The sequence below is a fragment of the Acanthaster planci genome, linkage group LG18 (genome assembly GCF_054643075.1).
Source record: "Acanthaster planci isolate LZ-2023a linkage group LG18, COTS_SCS, whole genome shotgun sequence".
NCBI classification, from domain to species: domain Eukaryota; kingdom Metazoa; phylum Echinodermata; class Asteroidea; order Valvatida; family Acanthasteridae; genus Acanthaster; species Acanthaster planci.
The window spans coordinates 6,407,651-6,430,197 of NC_141794.1; the positions used below are offsets into that span (position 1 = coordinate 6,407,651).

At 39.8% G+C, this 22,547-nt stretch overlaps 1 protein-coding gene across 6 annotated transcripts in view; it reads left to right on the forward strand.

The window, feature by feature from the left end:
- LOC110982710 (axotactin-like) overlaps positions 1-22,547 on the forward strand; it is a 69,233-nt gene that overhangs the window by 2,279 nt on the left and 44,407 nt on the right. For 4 of the 6 annotated variants that reach the window (XR_015428241.1, XM_022241340.2, XM_087148407.1 and 1 more), the window contains exons 2-12: positions 6,470-6,654; positions 7,281-7,406; positions 8,165-8,302; positions 9,659-9,765; positions 13,803-13,972; positions 14,667-14,821; positions 15,762-15,981; positions 17,405-17,489; positions 18,027-18,169; positions 18,422-18,531; positions 21,787-22,017. Coding sequence is in view for 5 of the 6 variants with exons in the window: in XM_022241340.2 (XP_022097032.2) it covers positions 6,470-6,654; positions 7,281-7,406; positions 8,165-8,302; positions 9,659-9,765; positions 13,803-13,972; positions 14,667-14,821; positions 15,762-15,981; positions 17,405-17,489; positions 18,027-18,169; positions 18,422-18,531; positions 21,787-22,017 (1,670 nt within the window). In the remaining variant the exon portion in view is untranslated. Of the gene's footprint in view, positions 1-3,716; positions 3,938-6,469; positions 6,655-7,280; positions 7,407-8,164; positions 8,303-9,658; positions 9,766-13,802; positions 13,973-14,666; positions 14,822-15,761; positions 15,982-17,404; positions 17,490-18,026; positions 18,170-18,421; positions 18,532-21,786; positions 22,018-22,547 lie in introns of those variants that run through there. The other 2 variants (XM_087148409.1, XM_022241339.2) reach the window with 2 other exon arrangements.

Here is a 22,547-nt window from a genome sequence, read left to right on the forward strand (position 1 = left end):
AATTTGAGGTTGTCATATTTGGCGGCTTACGAGTTTCAAGCTTTGTTTTTAGGGACCCCACCCACATTGAATATTGTGAATTGAAGATGTTTATTAGTAACTTTCTTGTATTGTTATGTCGAAAATAAAGTCAGATGGATTGATTTCGGGTCTGCGGCGCCCTCTGTACCTTCCAACTTTACCTGGTCTTGTACACGTGCGGCTCCAAATCGTCCATTTACTTTTTAATGTTAGATTATTGCCGACGCTTAATTTATTGAATGACGACCTGAGGTGGCTCTTTCTTCAATTTCATGGGGAAATAATGCTACCTCGTCAGTCACTAAAGCCTATCGCAAGTTTCGATGTAATGATCGTAATAAACCCTCGACAGCTTTATTTGCATGTACATACAACATCATTTGGTATGACGCAAAATTTGCTAGCTAAAATGACTTGATCGTTACAGCCGATCATTTGTTGTAGTGATGGTAGTTATACAACGGTATTCTTTACATAAAATAATCGAATGAATTGTGAAATAAGAAATAGATGATACAGGTATTGAATACTGTGTCACAGAGTACTTCCAGATCAATTGTTGTGACTCCATGAACTTAATTTGCAATTTATATTTAACCTAACTGGCAAACCCAGACCTGGCTAGGCTGCTACGGATGCTTCAGGAAGTCCACCCTACAAAATAAACCCCTGCCAAAGGGCGTGTCTGAATTACTAGCTTCATCTATAAATTCTGCGCCTATCAAGCCATAGAGTAGCAGTGTCTGCAGTCCATAGACCTGCATTTTATGGCGAATCGAAGCCAACTTCCTAAGATAAGCGCCGAGGTATAATCTTTTGAAATCCTGGATCAAGACAAGACGAAAACTTGCTTCCAACATCTTGAACGGGTTTTCCAAATCTCGGCTTCCTGTCTGTCTGCTCAGCCTGATTTTGATCTCATTGAATTTGAAATTTATAACTGAATTTAAAATTTTGTTCTGCCTGGTAAGCATTGAATGAACATTTTATGTCCAGTTACCCTGAACAAAGGCCTATGCAGAGTGTTTCAACTTAGGAAACACTCCTTTGATTGAAGTCTCACTATAAGCTACCAGAAATTGATTTGGGGTGCTCACTATGCAGCAAAATGACCGATCATTTCGTTTTGTTCATCATTTTCACGAGCAAATTGTATTGCAAAAGGCTTAACTTCTTTGATCGACTTTTCCGAGAGGGTACAAACTAAAAAGGAAGATTTGACGACTTAAGTGGCCAATATTGTCAGTAATATTTTTCAACAGCTGATACGGCCCCCAAGCTTGCGGCAGTTGTGCGTTCGAAAAATGATGGGGAAACTAACGGCGGGAGTCCAGTGCCGCTCTTCAAAAGCAGGTTTCACAGTTCTGTCCTTTGTTTACAACTATATGCTTTTGATTTGGTTTTATTCGTGCTCGAATGTGCCCTTCAGATTTCCGTAACTGTTTAATGGTTGGCCGTGATACAGTGAAAATATGAACTCGTCAGGGTACCCTCCAGACTTTCCGTCATTCTTGAAGCACGTTGGGTTTAGAAGTCTTTGCCTATATACTCACACACTTATGTATTATTTTGGGCGATAACAGATGGGAAGAAACCGGGGTACCAAGTTAAAAAAGGTTTACTTTTGGGAAAATGTAGCCAGCGGCGATGGAACTATTTTCAAAGTGGGAGGGGGCAGTTGTTAGACCGTCAGGCATCAGCCATTAATAGGCTGATCCATTAAGCCCCGTCCCTTTATAGGCCCTGCAAAAAGTGTGTGTGGGGGGCGCTGGCCACCAATCTCCTCCATCTTGGGGAAACAATCTTCAGACACCAGTGGGCCGAATTGTGATCTTTGATGCCCAAACTTTCCCCAATAGCTCCCAAACTGTAAAAGTGGTGACTATGACCCTATGACCTTAAGTCTAGGAAATGAGAGAGAAGGAAAATACAATTATGTAGCATGTCTGAGGTGCGAGCGTAGCCTATAATGAGCACAACGTGACAAGTATTTTTACAGCGTTTTTCTAAGTTGCACGCAACCGTTCACTAAATAATAAATACATGATATATTATACTGAACAAAATTGTCCGATTCTTTAAAATTTGTAAAAAGGCTGTTGCTGCAACTAGGGGGCGTAAGTTCCGAAGGATGGGAAGTACATTTCCCCTACCTCATTTTTTTTAGACCAGAGAGTTGGGCTTTTGGATCAACTCCCAGTTTTGTACCCCCCAAGCGGTTATTTTTTCCCCATGTAATCTTAAGAACCCTCGTTACAAATAGACGTTTCAGAGTCAAGCCGAGCTATCATTAAGTCTTGTACCATTATCAATCAGAGTTAAGCTCAAAAAGTATGAACAAAGGATTAAATGGGTTTGCAAAGGCCCCACAGTTTCGCCGGTTAACCTCAGTTTGCCTCTAGTGAATGACGAGAATTTTTATGGCATAGATAAATGCATAGATCCCACAAAACCCAATTTTATGGCGCTCAAAGGACACAAAGGGCAATGTTTCTTGACTGTAGGTATAGGCCCCTAGGTATTCAAGATTTCTCACATGGCTGGATCTCCACTTCATTTGGAAACACATCTGTCCAGTATTGGCAGTGGCGTAACTCCTCTCCCTCCTCACCAGCGGAGCCCCCCAGCGTCCCTTATTTTAACTACAGATAACTACAATGCACATGTGTAATGGCCTCCTCTGAGTTGGTAACCTCCAGGCGACGCCAGGTATTTCGTTTAGTTTATTATTGCTTATTGACTTTTTAACTTTTTATACCTCCATGATTATACAACTTCTTAACTTACTGACCCATTAACGGCTCATAAACGCCACTGATGAACAGCGCCCCTTGTGTCACATGGTTGCCAGCTACCCCAAACCTCACCAGTCATTCCCCACCCCATTCGCCCGCCATGCATGGCCAGTACACTGAGCTTGAATCCCTATACCAGGCACGAAATGGGACAGAGGAGTACCCCCTCCCCAACAAGTTCAATCCCCATACACACTCCAGCTTCTTGTCACTTAACAATGATGTCTGAAAAGAATTTCTGAGATACCAGCGTAACAATGACCAACACAAAGGCGGGCGTTCTCTCTGTCCCATAGGTCGAGTTCGGGCGGCCTGTTCTTGACACGGGTTTCTTGTTCTCGAGCTCGAACGGCGGGAACACGACTCAAGAACACTGTTCTCGGAACAGGATCACACACCACCTCCTCGTCAGGGTTTTACAGGAACACACGGAAAACTCGTGAGATTTTGATTTTTGAACAGCTGCAAAAAGTAGAGAGATGGCTTCCAAAGCCATAGACCATGTAGACAATGGGAAGTTTTGCAAAATTAACATTAATTATTTTCCGAAACACAGAAATGAACGTTCCTGTTTATATAGAAAAGACTGATTCAGCCCATCCAAACCTTAACTCTCGAATAACGTACATGGACCCGCCATGTTGCATGTTGCTTTAATAACCGGTTGTTTGTTCCCGGCGTTCGAGCGGTCGACCCACGAACAAAAAATCGAGCTGTTTGCGAACATACAGGAACAAGCCGCCCGAACTCAGCCAAAATTGCTCCATATGTGAACCCCATACAAACTGACGGTCTAACGAGGGCGCTCCACTAGTGTAATGATGACGCGCACGGCGTGGGTGACTACGCACGGCGCCAACAGATAAATTACGCTTAGGAAAAACGTGCCCTTCTCTGTGTTGTCTTTGTGCTGATTTGCTTGAGATGAGCACGATGTTTGACCACTACACATCACAGTTTTCTATGTCCATTGACCATGAGAAGACAGCCTTGTTTGCTGGCAGTGAACGGGATGCTGTTGGCATGGCAGCTAGTGAAGTAGCCCAGGTGGACTCCCAGACCGCGTACTAGGCCTACGTAATGAAATGAAGACAACGTCCAAGTTAAAGGCTTCTTCATTTGTATGTCGTTTCTTTGTTTTTATAAATACACCAATGTACATGCTCTGTACATGTAAATGGTATTCAATTTATGGCGGGATATAAGTTAACCTAAATGTTGCCACAAGTCACCCCCCAACATGACCAAACAAGGTGGAACTTAGTTCCATTATCCTACGGAGTGGGATATCAGTAATTTTTTACCTACAGAGTACAGGGTTATATCAGCCATCAGAAAGCATCAGCATGCCCTAGAGAGTCACTTTTAGCATTTACTGAGAAATACTTAGAATGTACAGTCTTAGTGTGCAGGGGTGTCAACTGATGTTTGTGTGTGGAACCCTCCCTCGTTGATAGCTTATTGTTTATTTACAATGTAGGCCAATTGCAATGAGAACTTGGGAAAGTGAAATATTCTTGTGGGAGATAACTGATTTAAATTACATCAGCACAGCACATCTCACTGGACAACGGCCATTGACCAGACTATGCTACAGGAGCTCCTATTGGTTGGTTTTACAGAATGGTGTCCCTATGGGCCAATTACATCACATGAAACTGAAACATCAGGCTTTATCGGACTGTAGAACTTGGTGTCTACATCATTGTTAATAAGCAGAGAAGCACTGACAATGGATGTGTACTGTAGCTTTGGAAGCCCATTTCAGACACAGCCTTAGGCCTCACTTTCAGGAATAATGATATTGCCATCTAAAAGAGTTGCCTTTGGAACTCTTCAATCTTGGTGCCCCCAAGTACATATATGAGCTGATGCCATTGTCTGGTGGTAGAACAAGTGGCATGCAGACCATCCAGCCCCCTTCCTCCCTGGACATATTGTTTTTATGGGCTAAATAAATGCTATACATGTATTATCTATCAATGAAGATTGTTTTTCGAAATAATGAATTTAAAAAAATGAGACCTTTTTGGGGCATAGGCCATTAGAGCATTTGGGCAGTGGAGGGTAAGGTTGTTCATTCACATGGCCTTAGTGGACATTAATGACAGCCTGGAGCATCCTTGTGCAGTACCCATCAAGGGACTTGACAAGAAGTCATTGGCTGAGCCTTTTATACAAATCAATTCCTTGGCGCTCATTTTCAACGCACCGCTGAACCACGCAGCTTGTCCAAACAGAAATACCCTCGAAAAATCAGTGCTCATTTCTAGTTTTTCTACCATAGCCCAGAAACGTGTCAAATATTTGCTTCCTCAATTGAGTATTATGAACTCCAGATACATTCCTTTTGAAAAATCTTTATAAGTTGGCAAAATTCATTGATTTAACTCCGTCATTTTTTAGTTCAACATTGGAGTTTCGTCATGTTTTGGTGTCATTTTGCATTTAAATTCTCCGTTTATGCTCTCTTTCTGCTCAACTTCCCAACTTCAACCGACCATAACTCAGGCTAGCGCGAACCTTTGACCTCCTCAATCGTAGGGTAGTTTCTTCTATTCATTAGCTGTTCACCCCGTCTTTATGGAAACAATGTTTTGCTACCAATGAAATAACAGTTCAAATCGTGCATTCAGCCATCAGCTTCCATGTGTATATGTGCACAACGTACGTATAGTGCATGTGCGTGCATGTGGTGGCCACGTTGCATCGAGACAGCAGAAATTTTCGGTGCGCATGGGAAAAACTGTTAGTAAGACCTCTTTTTATATGATTGAAATCACTGTGCTTTTTCAATTACCCTATATTCCTAAGAGTGACTACTTTTACAATGAAGTTAACATAAAAGGAACATGGGTTTCGAAGTCTTATACCTGTTGATGCATGTAACACATTGCACGATACTGTATGGGTTTGCACTATCTGTCAAGTGGTACCATCCGTTTTGTCTGCACTGGGTTTGGTCAGTTCTGTTTACACAAGGCTCAAGCCGAAGATCAAAAGATAAGCATGTGTTGATAAGCAGTAGTTTTTGGAGGAGCGCTTTATGTTCTTAGACAACTAATGCTTGTCAAAAGTCCTGACCAAGCATTGGTACATTGCATATCTGAATTGCGGACTTCATGTTGGGGAAATCCACTGTGTACTCCATACACTGATTTAGGTGTGTGCCAAATATATTCCAATATTTATATTTCAATTTGAATTCCCAAAAGTGCAGTAGAGTGAGATAAAAAGAGAAAACCTCAACTATTTGCAACCACATTGCCTTCTTGAAGCTTGATCCAAACAGGAAATAATACTTCTGCTTTGGGATACCAACTAATCCTGAAGTATTGTTATGATAAATATATTTATTTATTTGTATTATTCAAAAATTACTTCTCCAGAGGCTTGGCTGTCTGAAAATGTGACTTAAACTGAGTATTTGAATATTCAAGCAACTGTCTGGTTGAATGTTCAAATAATCAATTATTTGATCTGACCCAGCTGTATATTGACATCTAGAGTACAGAAAATGATACAGAGTGGAGAAAGGTTACTGTTTGTCAGAACTAATGTCACTGTTTGTCAGAACTAATGTGCATTTGAAATGTATGCTCTTCTTTGAAATTGACCATTTGTCTTCCAATTCTGTGAATCTTTTGTTCTAGGTTCTCTTTGAAAGACAAACTAAATGATGACCAATGGCACACCGTCAACTACACTAAGACACCAATGGAGGGAGATTTGTTGATCAGTGTCGATTCTACAACTGTTGGTCTGAGCTTGTATCAGACTGATGCTGTCATTGAATGGCAACAGAACCTAGATTCACTATCTGCCGTGTTCTTTGGAGGTACTATGTGCACTGTAAACTGTCATGGTTCCAGCTGTATTTTATAAATTGCAGTTTCTCCAAAAACCTTAAAGTTACTCCTGTTGAAATCCAATTTTACGTGAATTTCAGTGTAGCCTGTTTTGTTTTGTGAGGAATCCATGCGTGCTTTTCTTATCGCAAACAGAATAATAAATTGCTTTCTGTAGACACTGGTGACACCTGTGTCAAATATTTGACGGGAGAGTGTTAATTTTGCATTGACACTTCATGCTAAACTTTTTCTACTTGTTTCTGACATTCACGGTTCTTGATTCATATTCAACGTATCCAATTAGTGTACGTGTGAACGTGCATGTGATAATTTCCTGAATCTATTATTGAACACAAAAATGAGCTTCTGTTTAACATTGTGTCTTTCGTAAAACTGGGCAGAAGTGCCGGACAAGAGGACTTTTTATTTTGGCCTTTGTGAAATTATGGAACACCGGTATCATAAAACCATACATTGGATTACGGTTGGAAGTGCTAAAGCATTGAAGGTTGCTACTGATATAGACATCCCAATGATCATTGTCCTCTGTAGTCTCTATCAATCACAAAGTGAGATGTGATTGCTAACCATGGTAAATTGATTGACATTGTAGGTCTAAACCCAAGCTCATCTGCCATGGCACCCAAGGATTTCCATCATTTAACTGGATGTATGGACAGCATATACTTTCTGACTGATGGCATGGAATCCTGGAACCACATGAACTACACTATGCAAGGTGAGGAGGCTTACACTACACACTACCCCAGCTAGAGTTCATAAGACAGCAGCCGTCATTTCTTATCCTTTTTTCTCATTTATTTCACGGAAAGGTATGTTTTTACATGTATTTTGGGTGATAAATGGATGCATATGTCCCTAAGTAATTTCATGCAACAACTTATTAATTAAAATACTATGACAGAGCATCATCGTATGCGTTCACATGTAGCAGCACTTGGTAGATCACGTACATGTACTGTGTAGTCATCCTATGAAAAACATGTGAGTCTTGGCATTTTGGGAGGTGAAATTCTTAGGAGATTAAAAGCTAAGTTTCTAACTGGATATTGGGATGATGAATTTTTTATTTTGCTCATATTTTGAAATATCTCTTCAGAAAATTGAACACACATGAGACAGTTATAGTTGGAATGATGTTTACAAAATGAATTGCACACTTCCATAACCAGTTATTTAATCAAAATAATATTATGAAGGTGATTCAAGAAGTAGGAGTTACCTCAGTCATCCGTTTTTGTGTTTTACTTGAAATTTAAGTATTAATGCAAACTTCTTTTGATTAATGTCAAAATGTGTCAACATGTTATTCCTTCAACACTAAATTGCCAAGCACCTATGATTTTCTTTTTCATGGGATGGTCAACTATACTAGGCAGGCCACCCGCAACCCTTTGGAAATTTAGTCGATATGGTTGAATGTATTTTTTAATCGGTGTGCCATTGAAAACATTCTTTTCTCTTCATTTGCCGCAGAGGGAACTGTTCCCGGCTGTGTAGATCTGTGTGCATCAGAAATGCCATGCTTGAATGGTCGTTGCATCAACTCATACGCCAGTACATATTGCGACTGCTTTGAGTCAGGTTACCATGGTCATAAGTGTGAAATTCCAGGTGGGTGCCACTCTGCCTTCCAAATTTTTCTTAACTGTCATATTAGGATGGAAAGGTTAATAACAGACTCTATAATAAATAAATGTATGTAGCAAAGTCAAAAAAGTGGTATTTGGGATCACATACTGAAATCCTCCCTGGAAGGACAAACACAAGACAGTGCCATGTTTACATTTATGTACAATCTTTAATGGTTTCTGTCCTAAATTTGAAAAATGGGGCTCATATGCATTAATTGAAACAAGAATAATTTGTGAAGTATTTGATAGCTCTATTAAATTGCCGTTTCATCACCACTGATGAGAGCTGTTTTAATGTTTAAATGCATGTACCTTTGAATCCGGACATAAAATTTCTGTTCCCACCTTTTTGTAGTTTTTCTAAAAGACCCCTTGTACCTGGTACTCAGTGACCATCCCTTTCACATGGCATTGAAAAACAATCCATGTTGAAAAGGTGAAAAGATTCAACTTTTAGACTTAAAACAATCACAGAATCAAAAAGCAAATCTCTCATATTTGGAGGTTTTCAAATACATGTACCAGCCACTTGTTGGGAATTGCCCTTTAAGTGGCGGGGCTGGGAGGTAGAATACCCTGTGTTCATGTATCTTCTCTGATATTAACGCTGTGCATTTAAAAAATCTTGCTCAGTTTGCTGGATTTTTTACACCAATTGAATGAAAACTGAGCATACCGTTCTTGCAAAATGCACTTCTAAAGAAAGATGGGCCTCTTGTGAGAGTGTGAATTACGACTAACAAAAACAAAACTCTATCATCAACTGGATTAAATTTAAATTTCATGATGGATATGTTTACATGCATATCACATAAGAATTAGGCAGCAAATGGGCGTGTATTTGGTGGTACAAAATCTCCCCAAGGAAATAAAAAAAATCTGCCCTTTTATGGGTGGATCAATCTTAATTTTAACTGAGAGCAACAACAGACATAGAAGCAGACATTTGTTGTCATGATTCAGGGTCCACTTCACTTTGTTGGCTTGTTAAGGTAGCTTTCTATGGTACTTACAAATTTACAGTTTAGCACTGGCCTAATTCACCATAGCTTTCAAATGATTTAGCAGTTAAAGTTTTTCTTAGTTTTTTTTGGAGTTAATGAAGTTGGTTGCTGTTCAAATTTAAAAAAAAATTAACTTGATTATTGTTAGAATGGAAAATGTTTTGATATTGGGAATTGCATGTGAAATTGCCACATGTAGCAACTTTGCTAATCGCTAAGACATAAATTGCATGTAGTTTTCATTGGAAAGGACTGAGGTGGATTTTCAAATATTAACTGTTCCACTTTTGTCAAATTTCTAGTTTGATCAATTTGATTGGTTTACTATCCAGGAAATGCCATGGTGACATTTCAAGGCTTCAACTACCTAGAATATGACATTTTTTCATCTGGTAACGAAAGACCATTGGAGAAGAATCACATCAACTTGAGTTTCAAGGTACTATAGGAATACATGTGCACTGCAACTTAAGCATCGATATACTTCTAGTGGGAGTGCTCTCTAAGGTGTCATCCCCAAAGTGACCAAGCATTCTTCTGCGTATTGTCCGTATTTCTTCCGATCTGTCTGACATTGCTAAGTAGGGGGGAAATCCGCAGATGCGACGGAGGTGTGCGCTGAAATGAGCCGGGAGGCCGTGTGCCCTTTTGTCATCGCGACAAAAAGCATCATGAATGAGCGTGATTTCTCTGGACCTCATGAATACCAACAGCTGTCCTGCTGAGAAGATGTTCCCCTTTTTTCAGTTTCAACATTTATTAAAGACGATGGTGTCGTTACGGTCGTTAAGAAATTTTTTGCCAAACTTCGGTTCCTGTTGGGACATGTACATGCATGTGTATACGTGCACATACATGTTTTTGTACACGTGCATGTGCAATGGTCAGTGCAAACTGAGACATATTGGGAGCTCGTGCCATAGTACTTCAGTGTATAAATGATACATTAATACTATTATTGAATCTTGTTTTTCATCCCATATCCATGAGCAACTTTGATTTTGTTTTTGTTTTTCCAAAGTTTATTGAGGCATTACAATTCCATGGAATGTTATCTTCGGAGGTGGTGTGACATTTTCCGAACGAGTTTGCTGACCCAAACGGTGTGACATTTTCCGAATGAGTTTGCAGACCCAAACGGTGTGACATTTTCGGAATGAGTTTGTCGACCCAAACGGTTATGTTTATACCAGACTTGACTCAACAGAAGGATTGTAGGATATGTGAAAACAGCAAACAGTATGCTCAAACAGGAATTTCCTACTTTACAGGATATAAAATCAAACTGGATTTCCAGTGAATTGTGTTCTGGTTATTTTTTTTTCACAAAATAGATACAACTACCACACTGTACGTGGCATTCGATATATTTGAAAGACCCTGGTATCAAGACAGCATTCTTTTCTAGGAAGGTGACCAAGTTGCAATTTTGAATTTTCCATCGGTCTTTTTTCGAATGGATAACGGCATTTTATTTGAAATCTGCAGACAACTTATAGATCTGGCAAAATTCTATCACAACATATAAATACTACAATTTTGACCAAATGAAAGGAAAGATTAGGCCTATTAGGCCCGTGTCCTCCCACTCTCGTCGCACGCAGAAGTGCTGGTATGCTCCGCCTGGCAAAATCTTGTTTTTTTCCCCTCATTCTGTTTGCTATCAATACCATGCCATGTCAAAGCCAAACATCCAAACCGACCAGTGCATGTGTGGTTAGGTTTGGTTTTGTTCGAAAGTGCCATGTTCTATAATTTTGGGCTTGATCTGGCTGCAGCACAAGCTGTCGCTCTTGAAAGGTGGTCTAGCCACTGGTCCCTTTTCTTTGTTCCTCCACATGACTGGGTGTTTCTAGGTATATCTCATGCTCCTAAAACTTTAAACTCGGAACAAACCTAGTAATTGTTCTGAGGGCAGCATGTTTGTATGCTGTGTCTTATTTTATGATTGTCAGACAGCTTTCCGCCCTGTGCCGGGGTGTGTAAGCCTATGGGATTAGTAAGATAAATAATAGTGTCAGACAATCTGTGAAAGCTTACCACCAGAAATTCTGTCATTTTCAACAATTTTTTTTCTCGGAAAGCTTCAACTATTGCAACCGTTAACAGGAGCTGTTGCAGGAGTCTATATTAATAGGTCATGTGCAAAATGCCAACGCACTAGCGGTTCACTTAAAGTCATTATTGGCTAATAAAATAGATAAGGAAGCATAATTAACAATCTGAAAGAGAATTTGGACTGATCTGAAATTAAGCTTTATTTATGAAACTTTGGAAGTTTACCTCATGCAAATTATATCATCTCGATTTCACCCCTCAAGATAATAGTATGGTCCAAATCAATTATGACCTCTCCGGAGGAGCTCCTGGACCAGTTTTTCTCAAACAGAATCTCCTCTCCAATATCGAGACATTTAGTTTTTAATTAAAAAGCACAGTAACTCACATGACCAAAACGCAAGGATGCATGTGGTTACCACATTTGTTGATTTATGAAGTGTTAATGATGGGCGCTGTTGATGTGCACGTGAACGATTTTTGACGTACGCAGGCCTACGTGTGAAAGCGAACTGTACATGTACATGAACGTAGTCAATTGTGCACGTGTACATTACATGTACGGTACGTGTGGTTGCGAAGTCACCGTGGTACTGCAGCAGTCAACTCACTGAAGGATGAATCGTTGTTTGACAATTTTCAGTGTTGCATTTTTGAAGATGAAACACAAAGTTGAAGGTAAATTCGCCAACCACAATTACCATGAAAAGCAAAGGAAAAAGAATTTCCTTCTTAAGGGCCAGATTGAACTGTCCTGGCAGGCCGGAACGTTCTGAGGTCCATTGTGTTTTGCAAGACAAACTTAAACGAGTTGCCCTCCGATTGTAAAAAAGAACAGCATTTTTCTCGATTTTTCTCAGTGCTGTGTACTCAAAAGTTGAAACAGTCCCTTGAATGATACAAGTCACAAACCCCAAAATGGTCAATTTTGGCAAACTGCAGTACATGCAAATCCTGCACAGTACCTAAACATATGCATCCATTTCAGAATTCCCACCAGGGCAACTTGCCGACTTAAGACAAAAAAAACCTTGTTGGTTTTTAAGTTGGCGGCTGATCTTATTCTAACTGGAAGTCGACCGGTCGGTCAGTGGAAACTCGGCCACATGCTAATTCCAAGGGATTTGCTCTGCCAAAGATTGCTGGCCAATACGCAGACGATCGGGCGTATTCATGAGGTTCGTAATTTGCATAAAGCTTGCATATTGCATTCCGTCCGTGGAGCTGCCAGGTTGCTAACGGCTCTTTTGTTTGGCAGGGACAAGCGTGCTCTCTGTGATTCCGTGAAATGTCCGCGTCGTGGAACGCTTAGTCAATTTGGGGATGACGCCTAAAGAAATGAAGATATACACGTAGTACACGTTTGTACTGAATGTAGCTGTGACAGTCATGAAGGACCAATGTGTCTGATGCACTGTTGCCATTTTAGAGGTCAAGGGCACCCCCTTATGCATCTGAGTGTGTTTAATTTGCTTACCAAGAACAAATAAGGACAAATAAATACCTTTGCTTCGGGTCAAATGAAGAGAAGTAATTAAAGTTGCTTGGTTTTGTTGCTTAGTTAGACCTGTGCCAGAGCAGTCCCAAAGATATCTATCGAAATTAAGAATTTACTTTCAGCACACACAGCCCATGAAAATCCTGTAAGAAATAGTTGTGATTCCTTAAACAATGATTGGTAGCATGTTGTCAAACATAAGCAACCTGTCAACAGTACAATCACAACTATGTTTCTTGCATGCCACAAAGCGTGGCACAGGCCAAAGTTACACAGAGTTTATGGAGCATGTCTGCAAATGCTGAGTTTCCAACTAAGTACATTCTTGTTCAGCATTGATTTTGCACCTACATGTATATCATGCTTCCATTTATGACTTTGTGGTGGATGATTGCAGTGGGAACATACATGCAAGGGAGAAACCCAAAATACAGAGCAGACATACATTCTCTTCACTGCAATTCTATGCGCCAGTATACTGCTGAAACTACGGTTTACAACAGACTTTGTGTATATTTGTTGCATATGTGGAAGCTGGATACCAGGCAGGTATTACTCATTGTGACCACACGGTGGTCAATAATATTTTTACTCCCTCCCATCACCTTTGCAGGGTGCTGAGAAGGGCAAATACATTTCACAAAGTCTTGAGAAGGAAACGTGACACAGTTACCGATGTACAAACATCGTGGGTTACTTGCTTTCCTAATTAATACATACATTCAGTCTGAGTGTACACTTGCCAACAAATGTGGATGTTTTGAACCCTGTCATTGTTCAAATGAACTCTGTCCAAAGAGTTTTCAAGTTCAGTGAGTTTACCTTTGCATTTCCTTGAAGTATGAACTGGCCTTAATAGTGTAGGACTTGTGACGGTTGTTAGAAATATTTTGTTTGGCTTTTCCTGGTTATCCATGTAGGTGGGAAGAGAACAACTAGTTGGGACATTGTTATATGCCAGTGGGGTAGTGCCCGTTCAGACCTACTTAACTGTTTCCTTGAAGAAGGGTCGTTTAGTGGTGAACGTCAAACTGGGTAGCTCTCTCAATACCTTCCAGTTTGAAGGCCAACCTGCTGTTAATGATGACAGGTGAGGTTTACTGAAGGTAACATCAAAAGTGTCAGACTTGTTCAATGTTTCAAATATCGGAATAAATTACGATGTACATTGAGACCACCTTTCTGGAGACAGAAGAGTGTTTTGGATCATGAACAAGCCTTCCGAATTCTTACAAAAGCAATAAATTATGTGTGCATTCGCTTTATTGAAACTGTCAGTTGGGAACACAAAACCTGTTTTTCCCAAAGAGAACAGAACGTTGTAAAGTAAAACGTGTATCTACATAGGAATTGCGTAAACCATTTATAGTATTTTGTGCATATTTTATTTGACAATACCAAGCAACACTACTGCTTCCCAAAATCTACACAGTTCTCTCTATATTTCATCTCTATTATTGAATTGTGTCTTTATTTTGATAATATTTCAACAAGTTGGAATCCCTCAAAGAGCCAGGTGGTAAACATACACTTTGTTAATCTATACGCTGTCCATTTCAAAGTGTAATTCTTTTGAGAGAATTTTTACCTGTATAACAGTTTCAGTCATGCAAATCCTTACTAGCTGTGCAAGAAACAACACTCCAGGCATAGACATGTTGTTCCAACGCCCAAGTTATTCCAATGTACACTGTAAGTTGTGTGTTCTAACTCATTATTGTGATTTATGACATTCCCATCGTGATTTTGATCTTTTTTACTTTCATGTCTGTGTAACTGGTAAGATGGCACTATGTGACCTTCATCCACAATGGCAAGAACTTGGAGGTTCAGCTGGATGGGCGGAGCTACCATCAGGAGGTAGCTGATGGGACTGGTCTCTTCCATTTTGGAGGTCCAGCACTGATAGGTGGTGGTCAGAACCTGAATGGATACCCAGGTAATTACTCACAAATCTGGGTTACTTGGACTTCCTTGCTAGAATCAGACAGTGACTTCTGTGAGTTTCCCTCTCACAATCCAAAAGTCGGAGTTGCCGGTGACATGTAAAAATGATTAGAATTCAATTATGTCTTACTTTCCTGTTGCCAAAAGACAAATCCAACAGAAACACAGATCAACTGCAGTGCACAGTTAATTGTTATTGGCTAAGTCCAACGTACTCGGCATTAATTCAGTTCCTCAGTGACCTATATGTCTTCTTGTAGTGACTTGTTGACTCCAATAGTGCCCAGCTAAGTTCACTGTTACTTGCATGTTGAGTAATAGATTTCAAGTATAAAGAGGCACAAAGAAATTGACTGGAGCAGGATTTGTACCTATTATTTGACTTCCGGGACACCGTACTGTCGCTCTTCCACTGAATTACTCAGCACTACAGTTGGTGGTTTTTCCTATTTGTCAATATCTTTTGGGGGCTGCCAGTCAGAATGCAAACAGGTATAGCCAGTGATCACGCCCCACACAAATAATGGAACCTGGAAAGTGAAAGAATGGGGATGCTCAAGAGAAAATGGCTTTTTAAACACAAATCATCAACTGAAACATTAAATAAGAAACTGATTAGTTGTAAAGAGGAGCAAAGAAATTGAATGGGATTTGAACCTGCGACCCCCGATCCAACAGATTTTTACTGGAACAAGTCTGAGGAGAATACAGTGGGATCCAGCAGCAAGTAATGAACAGAGGGATGATATCATATTGACCTGTTAAGATAATGCATGTAGTGTGATGGTACCTTGGTTGATCTCTCTTGGGCTGAGATTTCTTTCAGAATCTTCTGGACTTTCAGATTTTGGGAAAAAAAGGAGTTTGCCGTGGGATTTCCAGATTGTTTCCCATCTTGAGTGTGTCTTTTTTTTTCTCCTACTCCTTCGCAGGTCTTGATGAACCAGCCAATTTTGTTGGCTGCTTACGAGAGATCTATATTGACAGATACAATGTCCTTGAAGCACTGTATATGAATATTTCTGGTGTGAGGTTCCATGGTGGAGATCCTGTCAAGCAGTGTCGACCGGTTGGCTATCCACCCATAACATTCCCATCTCATCAGTCCAATCTTATCCTGGATGGATGGAAGAATGGAAGCCTGAATATCATGTAATTAGTCATTCACACAGTGCCTGGATCAGTCCCTGTTATCTCATTGGTAGATTTCAATAACATGTCATTGCATTATTTACATCACTGGAATAAATCTCTGTCACTTCTATTTGGTGTATATGTTATTGATCACTTTCAATTGATTTATACCATAATTTCAGTGGTGCGACCCTCTAAATATACCGCTGGACTGCACACGCATGTAACAGGCACAGTTACAGCTCTTTAACTCAGACAAAATTTCAATTAAGGCTTGGAAAACTTTGTGCACCCCTTTTACTTCAAGCTGAGACAGTAAACAGCAGCTTGTATATAAACAGGATTTATTCACGTGTTGTATCAAATAAACAATGTTTTCACAGTAGAAAGAATAATTTCGTTTGGTGGAAGATTAAATGTTGCAAAATATTTAGTAGTCAAAGGGAAATTCTGAACCCGTGAGTACCTGTGATGCTGTGATATATTCTGTTTTTTAGCTGGTGTAGTGTAAAACAAAACAAATTTCATGATGTGGCCAATAGCATGTTCCATTCCTCTCTGCCTTTTCTTGTGGAGTGGAACATTTTGGTAATTTCAATGGTGCAGCCATTAGGCCCCCCAAAAGTCTTCAATTTCTGGCTCCAAAAGTGGTGCTGCAACACTTTTTTTGCCCCTCACTTTTTTTCTGGAAATAATGTACGATAACGCTCGATGTCCATTGCGACTGCATGCGCACGTAACTCTGGCCTCTACCAACACTAAAATAGACTGGGTCCCGCACTTTTACTGCTTAATAGCATTTTCAGCTTGTACATGTACACAGGACATAAGACCACCTCATTTGTCTGGTTCCCAAATGTAAATGAATAATACTGAAATGATGTCATCTGAAAAAGAGTGCTCGACTCAGTGTATAGGAACTACTTTACTGTACATATTACTCAACTGTACCCCATCAAAAACACATTAAAACTACACAGTAGCAGGATTTCAGTCAATTAAGCAAGTTTGGCTGCTTTTGGACATCGTTTTATACCAAAAAACCCCTTTCTTATTTTGCTGATGAGCTGGTCTATGGTGACGCACTCGCTGACCAGAAACCGGAGACTTTTGGGGGGGGCCTATTCTCACTGACTGAGTATACGATTAAACGTTTATGGAGTGGAACATTTTTCGTATGTTCTAGTAATTTTTGTGTTACTGTAATTTTGGACAAACTGACCAAAGGGTTTCCCATCCTCAGTGGATGTCCATGGAAATGCATATCCTCTGATTTAGAGAGTCAGCCTTGCTATTTTTTGTTGCCAGGGAATCCACTTTGATCAACCTATCAGACTCTAAATTCTAAGCTTTGATTTTCGTGGAGTTGATAGTGAAAATATGTCATATTTAGTAATCAGATTCAGGAAAACTTGCAGTAGTATTTGTATCTTGTTGACAGGTTTGACCTGAAGACAGATCAAGGTGATGGACTGGTCATGCTGGTATTGCTAGACGTCGACAAGAAGTTGGAAGGCAGATTGAGGGTGAGTTGACATATGAGAAATACAGTGTATAACCCATCAAAACATAGGTGAAGACAGTTACCGAGGAATTTATTCCATGTTGAAGTTGAAAAACATGTTATTTTTTGAGACTTAAAATGTATTTATATCTTTGTTGTCAAATGTTGCCAAAGTAAAATAAAGGTTATTAAATGTTGGAAAGTTGACTAAAAATAATTTCTAGAGCAATAATCTAGAGCAAGCATTTCAAATGTGCATTTTAAAGAATTTGAACCTTTTTTCACCAAGAATGTCATTGAAGTAGTCTTTAAGGGTCCCTAGAGTTTCTTGCTTTGGAAACTGAGTTTGTAAAGTGTGTATGCCAGGTCTGAGGCTGATTCAATTACCAGTTACTTTTGAGCACAATGTATTTCGGAAAAAGGCTTGTGTCAGTTGAACACGTACCTGGTATTCAAAATAAGTGGACAATACAGTATGTGTTTACAATCTTCTTTTGCACATGACTGCATTTCATCAATACACATATTAAAGACTTTGACTTTTTAAAACCTTTTTAAGATGGAGCTGATTGATACAGCCCTACTTTTACACCTGGATATCGGCACAGCTCCTGGACAACGTTTGTCACGCACTACACTCAAGACCAGCCCTGGCGTTAATGATACAAGATGGCATAGTGTGGCACTTCATCTTAGAGATGGGTGAGTGAATAAAAAAACTGGAAATGTGCATTGACAAGAGATGGATAACCAGGTACCTTACAATATAAAACACTGGTTGTTGTCTTTTTGTGCTGTGGTAATTAATGCAATATTGCCCTTGCCAGTTGCTTAGGATAATGGCCAATGGTATGTTATTGAGAGTACTGGGAGTCGGGGTTTATTGCAGGGATAAATGTAAAGCATTTAGTTCATATCCACCTGCTTGAAATGCTATCTTGTGATTTGTTGCAGGGTCTGCTCATTTGTAGTGGATGGTAGGAATTTGGAGTTTACTTATTCCCACCAGTTATCAGCAAGCTCCTCGCTGTATCTAGGTGGAGGATGGAGAGGACAAGGAACAGGTCAGTACTATGGATTGTAGTCACGTGAAGTATTCAAAGTTGAATTCAGTCAGGCAGGATATTTTGAAGGAAAAATGTGGATAGGATAACCGGGTGAAACCATCTGAAAATAATTCAGTTCTATTCATCATCATCGATCATCATCGTTAGCTGTTATCTGTCCATTGCTGGACCAAAGCCTCAGCATGCCAGTGCCAATTTACCCTGTCTCTAATGGATAGTACCCCAATATCTGTCTACATGTAGGTCATCTCGCCAGCTCGCTCTCTGTCTGCCTCTGTTCCTTTTGCCGTCCATACATGTAGGTCTCCATGATGTTATGATTGAGCTGCATCTGTTATCTTTTCTCCTACTCAGGTGTCCTGCCCATCGCCACTTACTGCATTTAAGGATTCCCAAATTGTTTTGAATTGTGGTTTGTTCTGTTACCCAGTCATTTGTCTTTCTATCTTTATATGTACACCAAGCATATTCCTCTGTATGTCATGTTGTGCTGCAGCTATTTGCTCTTTCAATTTGGCTGTCAGTGCCCAGGTTTCTGCTCCATAGGTCTTTGATGGAATTATGCACTGTTCAAACTCCTTCCTTTTCAGGCATAATGGAATATCTCCTCTCGTGATGTTACTCAACTTTCCATTTTGGCACCAACCCAATTTAATCCTTCTTTGAACGTCTTTATATTGACCCTTTTCATTCTGACGAAATCTTTGTCCCTGTTTTCCTTCCTCCAGAGTCCCAGGAACCGTTACAGTAGATGTATTCATCGACTTCTGAAATTGTGTTTTCATTGATTTTGACAGATCTTTTTAGCTCTAGTGTGTTTCTCATTGTCTTTGTTTTCATCATGTTCATTTTCAGTCCTCATCATTTGCTGGCATCTGCAAGGTAGAGCATTTCCTGTATTTCACTTAGGCTCTCTCTTATAAGGACAATATCGTTTGCAAATCTCAGATGGTTAATTACTTCTCCATTGATGTTAATTCCTCTTTCATCCCATTTCAGAAAATGGAATATGTTGGTGCCTTTCTTGATTTTAATCCTTTTTACGAGGAGTGACTGTAATAGTGCAGTTGGCATAAATATCCTTCAGTACTTCTAGATGTTCAAGTTTTATATTCCCTGTTGCTTTAATGCCTCTAATACTGACTTTGTTTCAACTGATGAGTCGAAGGCTTTCTCATAGTCGATGAAAGACATGCCCAGAGGTTTATTGTATTCCTGACATTTCTCTGTGAGCTGGCTTATGGTATGAATGTGGTTGATACATGGAGTTGAGTAACTGCTTCTGCAACCTGCTTATTTTCTCGGTTGGTTGCTGTCCAGTATATTTTCCAGTCTAGTGATCAAAATTCTGGTGAAAAGTTTGTAGTTATTTGAAAGCAAACTGTTTGCTCTGTAGTTCTTTAGGTCTTTCTTATCTCCCGCCTTGTAAAGTATGATTATGTTTGCCTCCTTCCATTCAGCTGTAACTTTTCCTTTAAATTGCTTTGCTAGTTCTTCTGTGATGACATCCTCCCCCTTCCTTTAGAGTATCAATTAGAATTTTGTCTGATCCTGGAGCTTTCCCTCTCTTCATGTGTTGAGGTGCATACTTGACCCCCAACCTATCTGGTATTTCTTCTGCAGCCCCTTTCTATATACAATTCAGCTGTTTGTTCACTATGGATGAGCTCTTCATAAAACTCCTCAATCCTCTGAATAATTAGGTCTTGATCCCTTTTCCTTGCCCTCCCTGTCCAGTAACACTGTAACCTTCTGTTTTCCTGTTGTTTTTTAGCCCTCTTCAGGCTCCTGTTATTCTCTATAGTCTCTAATCTGATGGGTTTTGTATTTTCTGATATCTTCTGTAATTTTCTTTCTGTTTTACATGTTTTGATATACTCCACATTTTGGGTTCTAATTCAATCCCTCTCCATGTTTCTCCTGTTCTCCGTGAGCATTTTGGTAATATCCGATAGTTTTTATATTCTTGTTTCATCTTTTCCTCCCTTGCTGTCTCAAGAGCACTCTCATGCAGAATTTTGACAAACTCACTGTTCCATTTGTCCAGGTCGTCATCTTCTACCTCTAGAACCTGGAAGTTATTTTGAAGCTCAAGTTGGAAAGTCTCTTTCTTCACTGCTAGGTTTTCTTGATTTACTTTCTTGCATTTTGTTTTCATCAATTCAATTCTTTCCAGTCTAGTAAAATTTATCTTTATCTTGCAAAGTAGCACACGGTGATCGCTGCCCGTGTTCACTTTATTAACCCCTTCTCACCGGGAAGTGGTGAGAGCCGCTGTAAAAATTGAGATCCCTCTGCCCTCTTTTCAGCTATTATTCTCGGCCCACGCTCAAGCGAACACGGTGAAAGAAGGCTCTTGCTCTTGTGTATATGGTGATTGGTCTTTGTGTGTAGCCCAGAAATGAAAAGGCTGATTTTGCATCATAATCACCAGCTTCACGATAGTCCCCTCTTTAAAAAGAGGCAACGGGAATGTGGAAGCGTGAGTAGAGTTGTATGCCACCGAACAATGAGCCTTTTCGCGGTGTAAATCAAAGCGTGCAGAGCACACAGGGCCACAAACCGAGAATTTGCGGTTTGGCAGGTGGCCTTCATGGTCAAGCGAGGCTGAAATTCTCGGAGTCGGCTTTTAGAAAAAAGTCCCGACGTCAAGGGGTTAATAACTGTCACATCTTGGAATATAATAATAATAATAGTCAGTTCTTATATAGTCCATATCAGGGAATGTATCCATGTGCTTATATGTATGTACTTTGATCAAAAAGAGAGTAATAAAATCCCTCTAGATTGGGCCCATGCCAGGTGGTCAAGATTGGATATTCTGAGGGATGTAAGTGGGGACTAGAGGTCATATTTTGATGGATTTAAGAGAGTTTGCGAATTGCATTGTGTTGTAGTGAGAAGGGGAGAATTTTAATTTAATATTCAAAATTGAATTTGAATTTGGAACTTGGACAAAATATTTCACAAGCAGTTAGGACATGAAAAGTTTTGCAAGATGGATAACGATGATACAAGTTATTTTGTCATTCCATGTATTTCCAGGAATCTTGCATAAGATCTTCCACCTTCGTCTTCAAGTACAAAAATTTCTTTTTTTCAAAGGGCATTTGCTGTGTAGTACCAGGAGTATAAAAATGTTAATTCTATCTCTGTAAAGTGTTTTGGTGCCACAGTACCAGTGGTTGACTGTCTCTGTAAAAGATAACACATCGCGATTGTTCTTCTATTTGAATTCATTCAATTTATCAGGTATAAAGGGCTGTGTTCGTCACATCGTTCTTCAAGAGAAGGAGATCATAGCCACACAGGTTTTGGGTACTGCTGCAGCTAATGGCGTGATACTGGACAACTGTCCTGTTTCCAATCCGTGTGCTGCTGGTGAGTTTGTCTGTCAACACGGAGGGACTTGCAGTCACGCCAGTGGAGGGACGAGGTGTAACTGTGAAGGCACTGGTTATGTTGGAGCAATGTGCAGTTACTGTGAGTATTATTATTAGAATATGACGATGATGTGACCAGGCCTGTAGACCTTACCAACAGCTGACTTTTCACAAGCTCTTGTCATTCTGATGAAATTCTTTAACTTCCTAAGTGAAGCACAAGCAGTGCCTTGTTTATGAACAAATGGCTTTCAAGTCTTCTCCAGAAACTGTTCCCTGGATTCTAGCACTTCCCACACACCAGGTATTTCTACAACTCTTCATTTACAGTGCAACTGGACCGTAGCGTAACAATACAGCATATGTTGACTAGTTTGAATGGTACAAAATAGGCCTAATAAGATGATACTGAATGCCGAGATCGCAGTGAAAAGCCAAGCCCTCACTTGTCACTCTGGGAAATGTAAATTCTAATTTATGGCATAATTAGAATACTAGCAGACTGTTTTTAAAAAATCTTAATTGCATTTTTCCTTCCCTATAAACTCTAGTGCATTTTTACTTAAGCATTTCTCCCGTTAAACTTAATTCTTCCTGACTCCATGAATCCCTCTTATTAAACTCTTCTTA